At 38.5% G+C, this 13103-nt stretch overlaps 1 protein-coding gene across 1 annotated transcript in view; it reads right to left on the reverse strand.

Moving 5' to 3' along the window:
- The window catches only part of LOC140170705 (uncharacterized), a 51775-nt gene that overhangs the window by 14894 nt on the left and 23778 nt on the right, over window positions 1–13103 (reverse strand). The window contains exons 23-29 of the mRNA XM_072193943.1: window positions 11547–11807; window positions 10660–10822; window positions 10137–10264; window positions 9330–9590; window positions 8529–8645; window positions 7961–8182; window positions 6793–6914 (exon numbers count right to left, since the gene is read on the reverse strand). Coding sequence (XP_072050044.1) covers window positions 6793–6914; window positions 7961–8182; window positions 8529–8645; window positions 9330–9590; window positions 10137–10264; window positions 10660–10822; window positions 11547–11807 — 1274 coding nt within the window. The remainder of the gene's footprint in view (window positions 1–6792; window positions 6915–7960; window positions 8183–8528; window positions 8646–9329; window positions 9591–10136; window positions 10265–10659; window positions 10823–11546; window positions 11808–13103) is intronic.

Here is a 13103-nt window from a genome sequence, read left to right on the forward strand (position 1 = left end):
CAATTATGATAGCTTTTGGAAACTTTTAGAGACACAGGTTCTTAAGGTATTTCATAATGATACTACAGTTTTATGGAAAGCTGATGCGCCAAACTGTGTTCTTGCTTTGCTAAAAAATTCACAGTTAGCTAAATCCCTCAGGGTTTGGTATTTGTTCAGAGATAAGGTGAAAGAGAACCTAGGGTACTGTGACTATCATCTTCAGAATTCCATTTGGTGGAACCGAAAGGTGCGTCTTAAAACTAAGAAGTTCTTTTTTTATCAGGATTGGTTTGAACATGGTATTTGCACTCTGAATGACCTTAAGGTTAAACAAAGTGTTGAAGGGCTTTACCTCCAGAAAAAATATATTATTACCTTATACGTAAGAAAATATGTCTACTTATCATGTGAAATAAAAAAATCCGGAAAAAATGTGTGAAAATGTGTTTTTAGCCTATTTTTTTAGCTCTTGTCAAGCACTATTATTCGATTTGTTTACAAGCGCCAAGCAACTGTCGTCTAGGAGAGTGATTGACATATTTATTATTAGAGAAGAATGGAATCTGTATAGTTCATGAATATTCATGTAGTATTTATACAACCTGTATCCCAGCCATTTTGCTTAGCTATCATAATCGTTCATATGATCCATGGTGTTAAACTGATATTCAGCAACTTTATATCTCTCGATCTTTGCGATCCGAAATATTGAATTTCAACTTTAGGCACATCTCTACCAAGATAATTAAATACCTGTCACAAATAGAGGTCTTGAAATGTTACTTGCAACGTTAAAAATGTGAATAGAGAACAAATCGGGTTCAAACATGCTTCAAAAATATGGTAATCGCGTAAGGTAATTGTCAACGCCTACTACCAGAATAGCCGGAAGAGGGCAGACTTCATAAGGGAGTGTTCATAATATATTTTAGTGGGGGACAAAGAATTTGGAACTTATTTCGGGAAATTTCCTGGGTTTTTGGTTTTGTTTTTTTATTTTATCTTCCTGTTCGGGTGTTTCGGTTGGCACATTTTCGGGTCATTTTCATGCACTTCACAGGAGTTTTTTCGTGGCTTCTCTGTAGCTGTCGTGTGTCTTTTTCCCCACGTACAGGGTATAAATAATAAATGAATAATAATATATGAAAAAAGAATCTGGAACTTCAACGTCAAAAAACAAAACAAAAACAAGACAAACTGTACCCTGCTAAAAATATCAACCCCTATCCTCTCTGAGAATAAAAATAATAAGACTCCAACCTCACCTGCAAAAAATATTTTTTCGGGGATAATTTGGGATAAGTTCGGGCCTATTTTATTGCGACAATTTTCAAAATCTATAAGGTGAAATACGGTGTCGTGATGTGCGGCAGATTTGGGGTGCATTTTCAGCCATTTAGTTTAGACTCTGTTGTATTTTTAGCCATGATTTTATTGACCCTCGGTGTCTTGAAAATTAGGTTTAAGAAGGGTATTTTTCAATGATTTTCTCGAAAAGTACAAATTTGCGAAAACTTTCAGTCCAAAAGTTGATACAATTTTGGGTCTGTTTTATTCAAATTTGGTTTAAAATCGTACCGTAGTTTTTCGGAGTCACAGCCTCACATCCTTACCCAAACCAACTTGAGAAGGTTCCCCAGGGGTGTGTGCAAATTTGCAATTTATAGGCCTACACTCATCATTTAAGCCTAAAATCAAAGTGTTAATACCATTAACACTACCATGGCCCGTTTTGTCGTGATGACTGGCTTCCAAAATGTAGGCCTATTTTAAATTATAAATCTGGTCCCGCTAGAGGTGTGTTTTTACCCGCGGAGGTCTCTCCCTCGGGTTCGTGGATGTGCCACAGTTTCAGGGTAGGCCTACCTTTTCAACGACTATGATGGGTGGGTTTACAGCGAAGACCAACTTTTGGGCGCATTTTGGCAAAAGTGCCCAATAAAAAAGCGTCAAATTAGGCCAAATGTGGGTGACTTTGATCCCCGAGGTACAAATGTGTTGAAGAGACCCGCCCGAGGTGTTTTTATAAAAAAAATGGTCGGGCCTGCTAAAAAACCTCCCGGAATCAAGCATGGGTAGGCATACCAAAATGCCTTGAGACCCCCCCCCCCCAACCCCGCGCCGGGACCTCCATGACATGATATTCTCCGCGAGTCCACCAGAAAATATAAAAATATAACATTGTGATAGGCCTACTAGACCTATATTTGTCTGTAAACCTTTCTTGTAGTTGTAGGCTACCGCGTATGTCTACCGTGATGACAGTAGCGTAGCTGCCGGGGGGGGCAATTGCAAAATTGCCTATTTGGGCCCCCGCCCCTAGTGCAAGGAAAAAAAGAGGGAAAGAGGGGGGGAAGAGGAAAAAAAGAGAGGGTGAGAGGAGGGGCAGAGAGATGGGGAATCCAAACGATATGCAATACAGCTCAATAGGCCTACCATATACGATTATTATCAATAAGCCTGGCAAAATTGTCTATTTGGGCCCCCCCTTGCCCCAGTGGGAAATTTGGTGGATTTGGGCCCCGCCCCATAGGGCCTACAGTCTTGCCCCTCCTGGAAAAAATCCCAGCTACGCCGCTGCGTGATGATGTTGCAAAGTTGCGGAAGTTCATTCATAAATTTTCCATTTCCACTCGACAACAACCCGGGACAACAACAGGCCAGCACGCAGCGCGCAGTAGCTGAATCCCCGAGCTAATCAGAGACATGTGCGTTTCTCTTTCAACAGAAAATATGTGACCATGTGACTGACACGATGTAGGCCTACGCTTCAAATAATTATGCTCTCGGCGTCGAAAGTATGATAATGGCAAATATTTATAATGAACACTCCCTTATTTAGCCACACCTCAGTTCCTTTCTCGGGTTGCCTGGTATATCAGCAAAATCCTACACCTATCGCCTTCCCTTGGTAAAATCCTGATAAAAACTCGTGATATTGAAATTGAATTTCAGCGCCAGAACTTCCGTCATTCTAGCATCATGGATGGATATGCAGTGGCGCCGCTAGGGGGGGCAGTATTTCCCCAATATTTTTTCTTTCCCACCCAGTTTTTAGGCAAAATCCCCACAATTATGTAATTTTCCACTTTTTGCGGCAATTTAGTGCAATGATTTCCAAGTGCCCCCGTCTCAAATTCACTTCCCCCATGCCCCGCGAAAAAATTCTGGTTCCGCCACTACGGGTATGGCCATAGCTAGGGGCTTTCCACCCACCCCAGTTGCCCTTGGTTATGCTGGACGTATGAGAAATTTAGAGCTTGTTCAATTCCACCAATTTTAGAAATTTTAAAGGTATATACAGTGTATATAGCCTATTAAAACGGATCACAGTCAAATAAAATATCGTAGGCCTAATAATTTTACCAATGGCATTTATTGAGCTGCTCCTATGGTTTAATATTGATATTATATAATTGAGCTCCTTGTCAAGCTCCTGAGTACAGGGACTAACTGAGCTCCCGCTATTTTCAGAAATGAATAATTAAGATTGAGGCAGCCTTTTGTTTCATTTTACAGAACTTTTTTTAATCCCCCAAAATTAGTGTGTTTTTTAATGGGGAGTAGGCCTAGGCTTTTAAAACGAAATTCAAATTTGGCAATATTTTCCATTGCTTAACGAATTGATCTGCGTGAAAATTCCTAAACATGTGGCCAGAGCAGGATGAGTGGTATAAAAATCTTAACTTGTGAGAAAGGACGTATAGGCCTCTGGGGTTGTATGAGGTTGTGGATCACGAAATGCCCCTTTAATGTGTGCTAGGTAGGCCTAAAGTCATTCTTCCTCCCTTTCGACATGCCAAAATTTATTCCCTCCCCCGGCCCCGGCTTGCCAAAAAATTGCGTTCTCGAAATCAAAAGGCTGTGCAATCAGTACCGGTATTAGCCAACTAATTATAAGCCAAAATTTCCAAGAGACTCGATAAAAATCGCTTGCCTCCCGTCTCGGCCAGCCAAAATCACTTGTCCGCCCCCCCCTGGACTGCCAAATTTTTGTGGCCCCTCCCCCTTGGCCTGCCGAAAATGCCCCACCCCCTTTGCATAGGCCTAGGCCTATATGCCAATTTTTTGGGATCCCCAATTTTCATACCCATACCTTAAATGGATTTCTAAATATCTACCTGTTGCAAGCGCAGCAAGCATGAAAATGTGCACATTTTTTTTCGCGCCCTAACTACCCCCCCCCCCCAACATTTTCCCCTCCCATGCACCAGGTTCATTGGCGCTAGATTTTAAGCTAGAAAATACCTAAATATTTTAAAATCCAAACTCGGCAACACCACTTTATCGGGCAAATAGAGCCCGTCGTATACGTAAACAGCGTGTTTAAAAAAATGAGAGTGTCACTTTTGTCCAAAAATTTCGAATTTTGGCCTTGAGCAGCGACAATCAGAGGTAAGAAAAACACAGTATGACGCAGCTTGAAATATAGAATCACTATATCAATTTTGAAGTTTGTACTTCAAAGCACAAGCCGAAACGAGGTGAAATGGTTCTAAAAAAATTGATTTCGCTGTATCTTTTTATCGCGAAACTAGACAATTTGACAGCAGCGAGTCGGAAAAATAGCAAATATCTCAATTTTCTGCTATCGAAATAAAAATTTAAATAGCACCTGCATATAGAAGAGGGTTTATAGAAATAATGTAGGTCAGAATTTTGTCTATGAAATCGTGCACGGAATTGTTATTACTGGTTACAAAACGACATACAAGTGGAGGCCATTTTACTTCAAATTCGGCAAACATGTAAGCTTACTAAAACAAATCGAGACAAGCAATATCAAGAATGAATATGCACATTCTTTTATTGACTTGTTTGTAATGTGCGTCGTAGTTCCCAACAAAATCGCCACTTCCACTGAGAAATTATGGCCGTGTTCCCAAAAATCTTGATGCTCCGGATATTGAAAAAAAAAATTGAAATGTTTGAAAAGTACATTTCTTTTTTGAGCCAAGTGGAAAATTCAAGCATAATAATAACCCTTACACTTTCAGCTTTTAGACGTAGTTTGCGTTTTCTCTCTACGATATTTATTTCCAGAAATAGATAATTTTAAAGGGGGCTACATGCAGTCTCATTCTGGATCGATCATTGCAAAGTTTAGTATAACCTTAATAGAGGTCATAACTTAGTGAAAACATTTGAAGATCTTGTTATGGAATTTGATATCTCTATTAAGGACAGAAGAAAATACAACTCTATGAATGGTATTTTAATTGATTGGTTCTACAGTCCCAAAACGGTTCAGGTGAATATTTTTGATAACATAGTTGCTACTTTGTTTGAAAATAGCAAAATTACCAAGTATTCTTACAATATTTTGAAAGCAAAGTACAGTCCTGTAAACACCGAACTATTTTGGATTGATGCCTTGAATCTTGAAGACGATATTGAATGGAATAAAATTCATGATAACAACTTTACTTGCAGTACTGAAACTCAGATGAGAGCATTTTACTTTAAAGTTTTTCATAGAGCTGTTTGTACCAATAAATTTCTTCATAAGATTGGTAGAACTGATTCTCCATTTTGTTGTTTTTGTAAAAAATTGATGAGACCCTGGTAGATTTGTTTTGTGAATGTGAAAACATTACTTGTTTGTGGGATAGCTTGAGTGCCTTGATTGAAAGTAAAACCGGTGAGTGTTTTGGATTCTCAAATTTTCAGAAAATGTTTGGTTTGGATGTTGAAGAATCTGAGCACAAAAATGCCATCAACTTTCTTGTTTTATGTTTGAAATATTATATTCATAGATGCAAATTTCAAGATGTCAACCCTAGTTTTCAAGCTTACAAGAACATGGTGAAAGTTAAATTTGGCACAGAATATAAAATTGTGGAAAGCAAGGGAAAACTGGGTAACCATTTTAAGAAATTTTCCTTTGATCTTGGTTTTTAATGGGATGCAATTTTCATTTATCATGGTGTGTTTTATATATTTTTACCCCTTTTTTCAATTTTCTTTTTCTTTTTTCTTGCCATGGTGGACCATGTTATTTGCACTGTGATATGGGAAAGTTTTCAGTGTTTTGTTTTGTCACTTGTCCTGCATGTTTGTGTGTGGGGTGTCTGGGGGGGTGGGATTTGTGTTTTGTGTAGAAATTCCCTGGTCTAATTTTTTGATGCACTCGTAACCAACATGAGTTGCTTGATCTTATTATGCATGTTGTATGGTGCTGATTCTGCCCACCCATGGCAGGGGGACCCAACAGTTGCCTTTGTGTTTTCATGCTTTTGCTGGGCTACCACTTCTTTTTCTGCTTGCCTTTTTCATCACTCTTGGTAGCGTAGCATTTGCTCCTTTTTTTTTAAATAATTTTTTAACAGAGGTATTGGTTGGGCCCTGTTGTCGTGGTGGGGCAGTATTATTTAAATCTCATTGTCATAATCTGATTGTATCTTTGCATCTATCTTGGTTACCGTAATTAAGATGGGGTCTTGTGGACCATGTCTGTATGTTCTTTTTTCCCTTCCACCAGGCCCAAGTACAGGTGAATAAAAAAATAAAAAAACCACAACCATCACCAATATTGTTTGTGAGCACTATTGTTTTTGAACAACCTTCAACCTCCAATGACTTGCAGTGTAACAGCATGAAAGGTGAACGTAACCTTAATAGGCTATTTACCCCTTAAATTTCCGTCATTAACCTTAATATTTAACCCTTAATTTCCATCATTCTTAAGGTCGTGCCCTCTATCATCGGCTTATTCATAGTTTAAGCTTGATGGATATTCAAAACCACAACCATCACCAATATTGCTTGTGAGCACTATTGTTTTATTGAATTTGAGAACCATGTACCTACTTTGGCTAGATCAGTAAGATCAATGTCATCCTGGTCTCCACATCCTATGTAGTTGGGTTCTAACCAAACAGCTCCACGCACCTCATCACGCATGCACACGCGGTCCGCTAAACCATCTCCTCCTGAACCAAGAAATATGGGGAATAATTTGGTTGATGAAATTAAATTGGTTGATTAGATTCAAGGAAAAAAACATGATAACCATAATCATCGTCATCAGTGCGTGGCGTACGTACGACCAGGGGACAGGTTGCTCCTGTCTGTTTTAGATCAAAATTAACCCTATTTTGATCCATTTTAGCATTAATGTTCTCGCTGTTAAAGACCCATTCAGTGATCCCAGCACAAGTGTAAAAAAATCAAAATTGTTTATAAATTGCTTAAAAGTGAAGGATAACATCCACATTGTCATTTGGTATTTTTAAAATGACAAAACTGGCAAAAAACAAAGAAAACAGCTGTATTGACAAAGTTGAAGCCCCATTCAAATACATGTAGCTAATTTATATACTGTCAGTATAGACATTACAGATTCATGTAAAATGGCTTATTTTGCCTTAAGGTGATACTACACCCCTGTCCAATGTTGTGCCTATTTTTGCATTTTTCTCAAAAATTATATAGCACATTGGTGACAAGTATGATATGTATATTAAAGGGGCAAGGACTACAACTACTGTACTGAATATTCAGCAACTCAAAGCAAGTAGTTATTGATATATTGATCAAATATTGGTTTTCCCTCATTTTTGACTGTAACTCCACAACTGCTGTCTGTGCTGAAATAAAATTTCCAGTGCAGTAGGCCTAGTCCTTGCCCCTATAATATACATATCTTACTTGTCCCCAATGCGCTATAATTTTTGAGAAAAATGTAAAAATGGGCACAAAATTTGGCAGGGGTGTAGTACCCCCTTAAATACACCGCTTTCGGCTGAACCACTAGCAGGCTATGTTAGCACATCTATGACAATGACAAAGGTACCAAAATCTGCATTTTGATGTTTTTTACGATCGTCCGGATGAGAAAATCACTGAATGGGCCTTGTTGAAGTCATTCTGTTAACTGGTTATCGGGACATTGGATTACATAAACTATCGGTACTCCACTAATTGTCATCTTCTTCATTCTCCTTTTCTTGAGTTAATGAATTGATCTTTAGCTTACGATTTTGAGTTCCCATGCCACATATTTCGTTAGAATATACAGGTTGGTCAGATGCGTGTGTTGGAAGCCACGTCAGCAAGGATGAGTTTACCAGTTGCCTATCTTCCGGACAGATCGCTGGTTTCAACAGTACATCTCCACATCCTATATAGTTTGGTTCTAACCAAACAGCTCCACGCACCTCATCACGCATGCACACGCGGTCCGCTAAACCATCTCCTCCTGAACCAAGAAATGGGGGAAATAATTTGGTTGATGAAATTAAATAGATTGAAGGAAAAAGACATGACAAGCATAATCATCGTCATCAGTGCATGGCGTACGTACCACCGGGGGACAGGGGGAAGTTGTCCATGTCTCGAAATATCGAGGCCAAATTGACCAACAACTGCGATTGGGATCTTCCTTTTGGTCTGTTTTTTTAACATTAACATTCTCATGGTTAATTCTTTCTGTTAGCTGGTCATTGGGACATTAAATTACATTAACTACCGGTAGGCATACGCCACTGGTCGTCATCTTCTTTCTCCTTTTCTTAAGTTAATGAATTGGGTGATCTTCAGCTTACGATTTTGAGTTCCCATGCCACATCTTTCGTTAGAATATACAGGTTGGTCAGATGCGTGTGTTGGAGGCCACGTCAGCAAGGATGAGTTTACCAGTTGGCTATCTTCCGGACAAATCGCTGGGTACAAAAATGAGAGACACCTGACTTTACAGCCATATGTAAGATTTTTTAAGATGAGGGCCAAAATTTGTAACAAAATTCTTGTATTCGCCTGATTGTAATATAACGAGATCCCGGGTAAAATGTTAAAATATGTAAAATGTCCTGCTCGCTATTCTTCGCTCGTATTTTCAATGGGAGCGCATCGTTGTATTGCACACAAGCACCACGGGCCAATCAATAAAGCACACAATGTAACAGGCACAATTGAATCGTTAAAATTGCAACTTTTGATTTTGGGGTTTGAGGGTTTAGAGGCGCGTATCTTGGTCAATTCTTGCTCGATTTTCATGAACAGGGTGTCATATGAGAAAACAAAGTCCAATTAACAAAATGTATATTTCAGAATAATATAAAATTATCAGGTTGTTGAACAGCAAGGATGACTATAACTGATGAGTTTCTTTTTGTACCTGGTGTTAAACTTTATTCGTCTCTCTCAGTCTACTCTGAAGTACAAAGTACCGACGCGCACGCTCACACTGTGCCGACTTTGAAGGCATGAATACCTGCAGCAGAGACGCAGCACTAGGTACTGTTTACGCGCTGTATACGCGCGAGTTGTTACTTTGTACTTCAGAGTGGACAAATTGTGGTTGTTCGGCTATTAACACGGCATAAATCATAACATGATAAAATTACCTTGATTGCTTAGATGTATATATAACCCCGTTGGGGTTCCAATGTATGGTCCGATTGGAACTGCACTTGCGGAACCATTTTTGTCTATGCGAACAATCTTTGCTAAAAATTGCTCAGTATAATAAAGAAAGTCCGCATACACGAATATATCAAATGGGCTAAATGAATCATCATATGCGACGATGCTACGCCTGTCATTCCCATCAAAATTAACAGTGTCTATCCTGTGGAGACCAGCATCACACCAATAAATCCTTCCATCTGAAAATAATGAATTATGGATTAAAAGTTCTATTCAGTATTAGGGGGTACAGTCTAGTCTGCACATAAACCATAGTTATTAAAATGATTTAATTGTGCTTAAAGAGAGCGTTTGTCATATACTCGGGCAGTATTTTAATTACACCACACTACGCCATACATAAATTCGCCCCATTTCCCTAAAATGAAATTTTCTAAAAGGGAACTACTTTGGCAGAGGATGGATTCGAACCCACTTTCATCGCAATACACTAATTACAGTATAGTGTCAGATCCTTTAACCACTCGGCTACCCGCTTCAGGAGTCGCCATCTTGAAATTTGAAGCTATACGCACAACTCCAACATATCGGGAATTAAATTAACAATATTATGACAAGCAACGACAGGAAACGTACCATTGGAAACGTAATTTATTTTATTTTATTCTAAAAGCACTCTTTAAAACCTTTCATTATGGCGAATACTGCTGCGTAATTTTAATAGCGGTATAGCAATGCCAATATCAACACACAAACGGTAACACTCATCCACCTGCTTCACTGACCTGTAAAATCAATAGCTATGCCATTTGGATATTTGACGTTAGTGTCCACGAGGGTAACTCGTTTGGTCCCATCAACTTGGGATCTTTCTATCTTAGGAATAGCTCCCGAATCTGTCCAGTACATTAGCCTGAGGAAAGAATATCACAAAGACGTGTAATTATTCAAAGTACTATATAGTATGAGAATATTAGAATAAACTAAAGGATCATTAATAAAACTATTGAGGGTATGTTTGCGTGTTTATGCCCGGATAGAGTGGCGCGCATCAAACAACGGTCATGATTCAACCTATTTTTTCCTTCCTGCAGTGCTCAGCGAAGACCGGAGGTGCCCTACTTATATGAACTCTTTGGTTTTGGCACAGATTGCAACACTAGGGCCTATCTTCAATGATTTGATCAATTTCCATGCATCATTTATAGTTTATATAGCTTTGGGCCAGTGATGAAATATTTGGTCTCATTCCCCCCTCATTGCATCCAAGAAAGTTGTTTAAATAAGTCTTCGATACCAAATATTTACCGTTCAGAAGGATCAACAACAATGGCTCTTGGTTTGTCTAATCTGTCTTGTATAATGACTTCCCTTCCTATCCCATCCATAGTCGTTCTTTCAATAGATCGAGTTCCTTCATCTGTCCAGTATATACGTCTGTTTACAATGTCTAAAGCCAGGCCATTAGCGTCTACAATGGTGAATAAAACATACAAACATACACACATGCAACATTTTTCTGTTTATAGTAAGATTTCATGTCATGTAGTGTTCATTGTCCATTTGAAGGAGGTTTGGGTTTAAAAACAGTTTTGAGTGAGAAAGGGTAGATATTTAGTATAAAATGTTTTCATGGTGTTTCGATTTTAATCACAATTTCTTAAATTGGAGCGTAGGGCAAGAGGCTCGTATGTATAGAAGTTCAGGGATCAAGTCATCAATATCAAGTCCGTCTTCTTGAAGATGTTAAACTCATATTTTAGTGATGTTTCACGAGTACACTAGTGTTTCATCAGACTGGCAACCCATCACATCTGACTGTTTCCTTTTATAGGCGACAGGAACCACTACAGGGGGCATAATGAGTTGGTCAAAAATATTATTGAGTGAATATAAACCCCTGGTCCTGGCTTAGCATGCTTAGAGTGTCGTTTCCTTTTCGGCGTATTCAGATGCATGGCTTTTCGGCGTATTCAGCATGGGTTGCCAGCCTGATTAAACCATAAGCGTAGTGGTGAAACGTCATTAAAAATGTACAAAGTGAACAAAATGAACTGTACAAAGAGAACTATGTTAACAGTTGAATCTTATTTCTGTTCAAAATATGTCCAATAACTATTTCATTACATAAACATGCATATTTCCATGGAGGTTTTGTGTGCTTTTTTTGTTTCTAATAATGTACTTTTCCTTACTCGAATCCTTTGGCAGTGATACAACAACCTCATGTGCTGTTCCATTGAGAAACGCTCTGCTGATAGCCGGGCTAATTTCCTCCATTGGTCTCCCAATATCAGTCCAGTACATTTTCTGATCAAGTGGATCATAGTCAACTGCAACAGGCCTTCCGATATCTTGTAATGGGATAGTTGTTAACGCCTTTACCGTGTCTAGTGTGTCAATTAGATTCGTTTGGATAATTCCTGCGTTTAAATCGGCGACGATCAGGAAATCAGCTGTAAAAGACGAACAATATTTTGCGTCAAACATTTGTGGAAGAAGGGCCCAACGCCATCAAAACTTTTTTGAGATATTAACAAAAAACTTAAAAGTTTTAGAGATAGACTGTTTTTATCTTCAGCGGTTCTTTAGTACCGGTACATGAACATACATTATAACATACATGTGAAATGATTATGTTTCAATGGCAACGGTACAGGTTTTAACACGATAAAACTCATTTAATGGTGGAGCTGGGCTCCTCTTCCAATTAGGTGTTCATTTGATTGGATATACTTATTGTCATTGTTGATGTTGTTTTGATGCGGTACTTGTTGTTATCATTTGATTGTTGTTGTTGTTTTGCCAGGGGCAAAGGGGTACAAGGTGACTTTCAGGGGGCACAATTACCAAAAGAATAATGATTATTATTGTCTAACTTGTTCAAAAAGGCGTACAATCTGATAAAAAAAGGCTGTTGATGCTGTTGTTGGTGCTATTATTGCCTTTGTTGGTTATATATTATTTTGGTTGGTGATGTTGTTGCTGCTGTTGTCGTTGCATGGTATTGGTGGATATAGTGTGATGGTGTTGTTGATGTATTGTTGTTATTGTTGATGATTGTGGTACTGCTGGTGGAGGTGGTTTCCTGTGTTTTGGTGGCTAGTGGTACTGGTGGTGGTACTGGTGCTGGCGGTGGTGTAACGTGATGTAGATGACAGTAGTAACCACTCAGAACGCTTGTCACTCACTGGTTATTGTTATACAAGGCCCACTCAGCCATTAAATTAGGCACTGGAATGATCGAATTCGGTGTTGAAATTGGCAAAATTTTGAGTTACACCTTTTCCCTATTAATAAAATTAATTTTCTTGGCCAAATGAAAAGCAATAATGTTCATTTATAAGTAGGTGTCCGACAAACAATCCATAAAGCTTGATACTGTATATATTGTTCAAATCCTGGTGTTAAACTTAGGCGTACGATGTGCCAGCAAACACAAAAATGTTCTTAAAACGTTTATTCAAAACGTTTTAGTAACATTTAAATGTCGGCTTTTATAAAGATCATGAATATATTTTTAAAACGTTATTGTGAATTACAGTAAGCCAAAGAATTAAGGTATCAGTTGTGCTCACCCCTGTATATCCTAAATAAAGACGAATATGTCAAAATTAAAACAAGCAGCCGATGCCTGTACTCTTTAGCTCTGATTTAAGACCGAAATTGGTTGAGAATTAAAGAAACGGTGATCTAAAACCTAATGAAGAAACGAATTCAAAAGTTGCACTTTTGTGTTCTAATCAAGGAAG

This window comes from Amphiura filiformis, chromosome 15 (assembly GCF_039555335.1).
Source record: "Amphiura filiformis chromosome 15, Afil_fr2py, whole genome shotgun sequence".
In the NCBI taxonomy this organism is placed as follows: Eukaryota; Metazoa; Echinodermata; class Ophiuroidea; order Amphilepidida; family Amphiuridae; genus Amphiura; species Amphiura filiformis.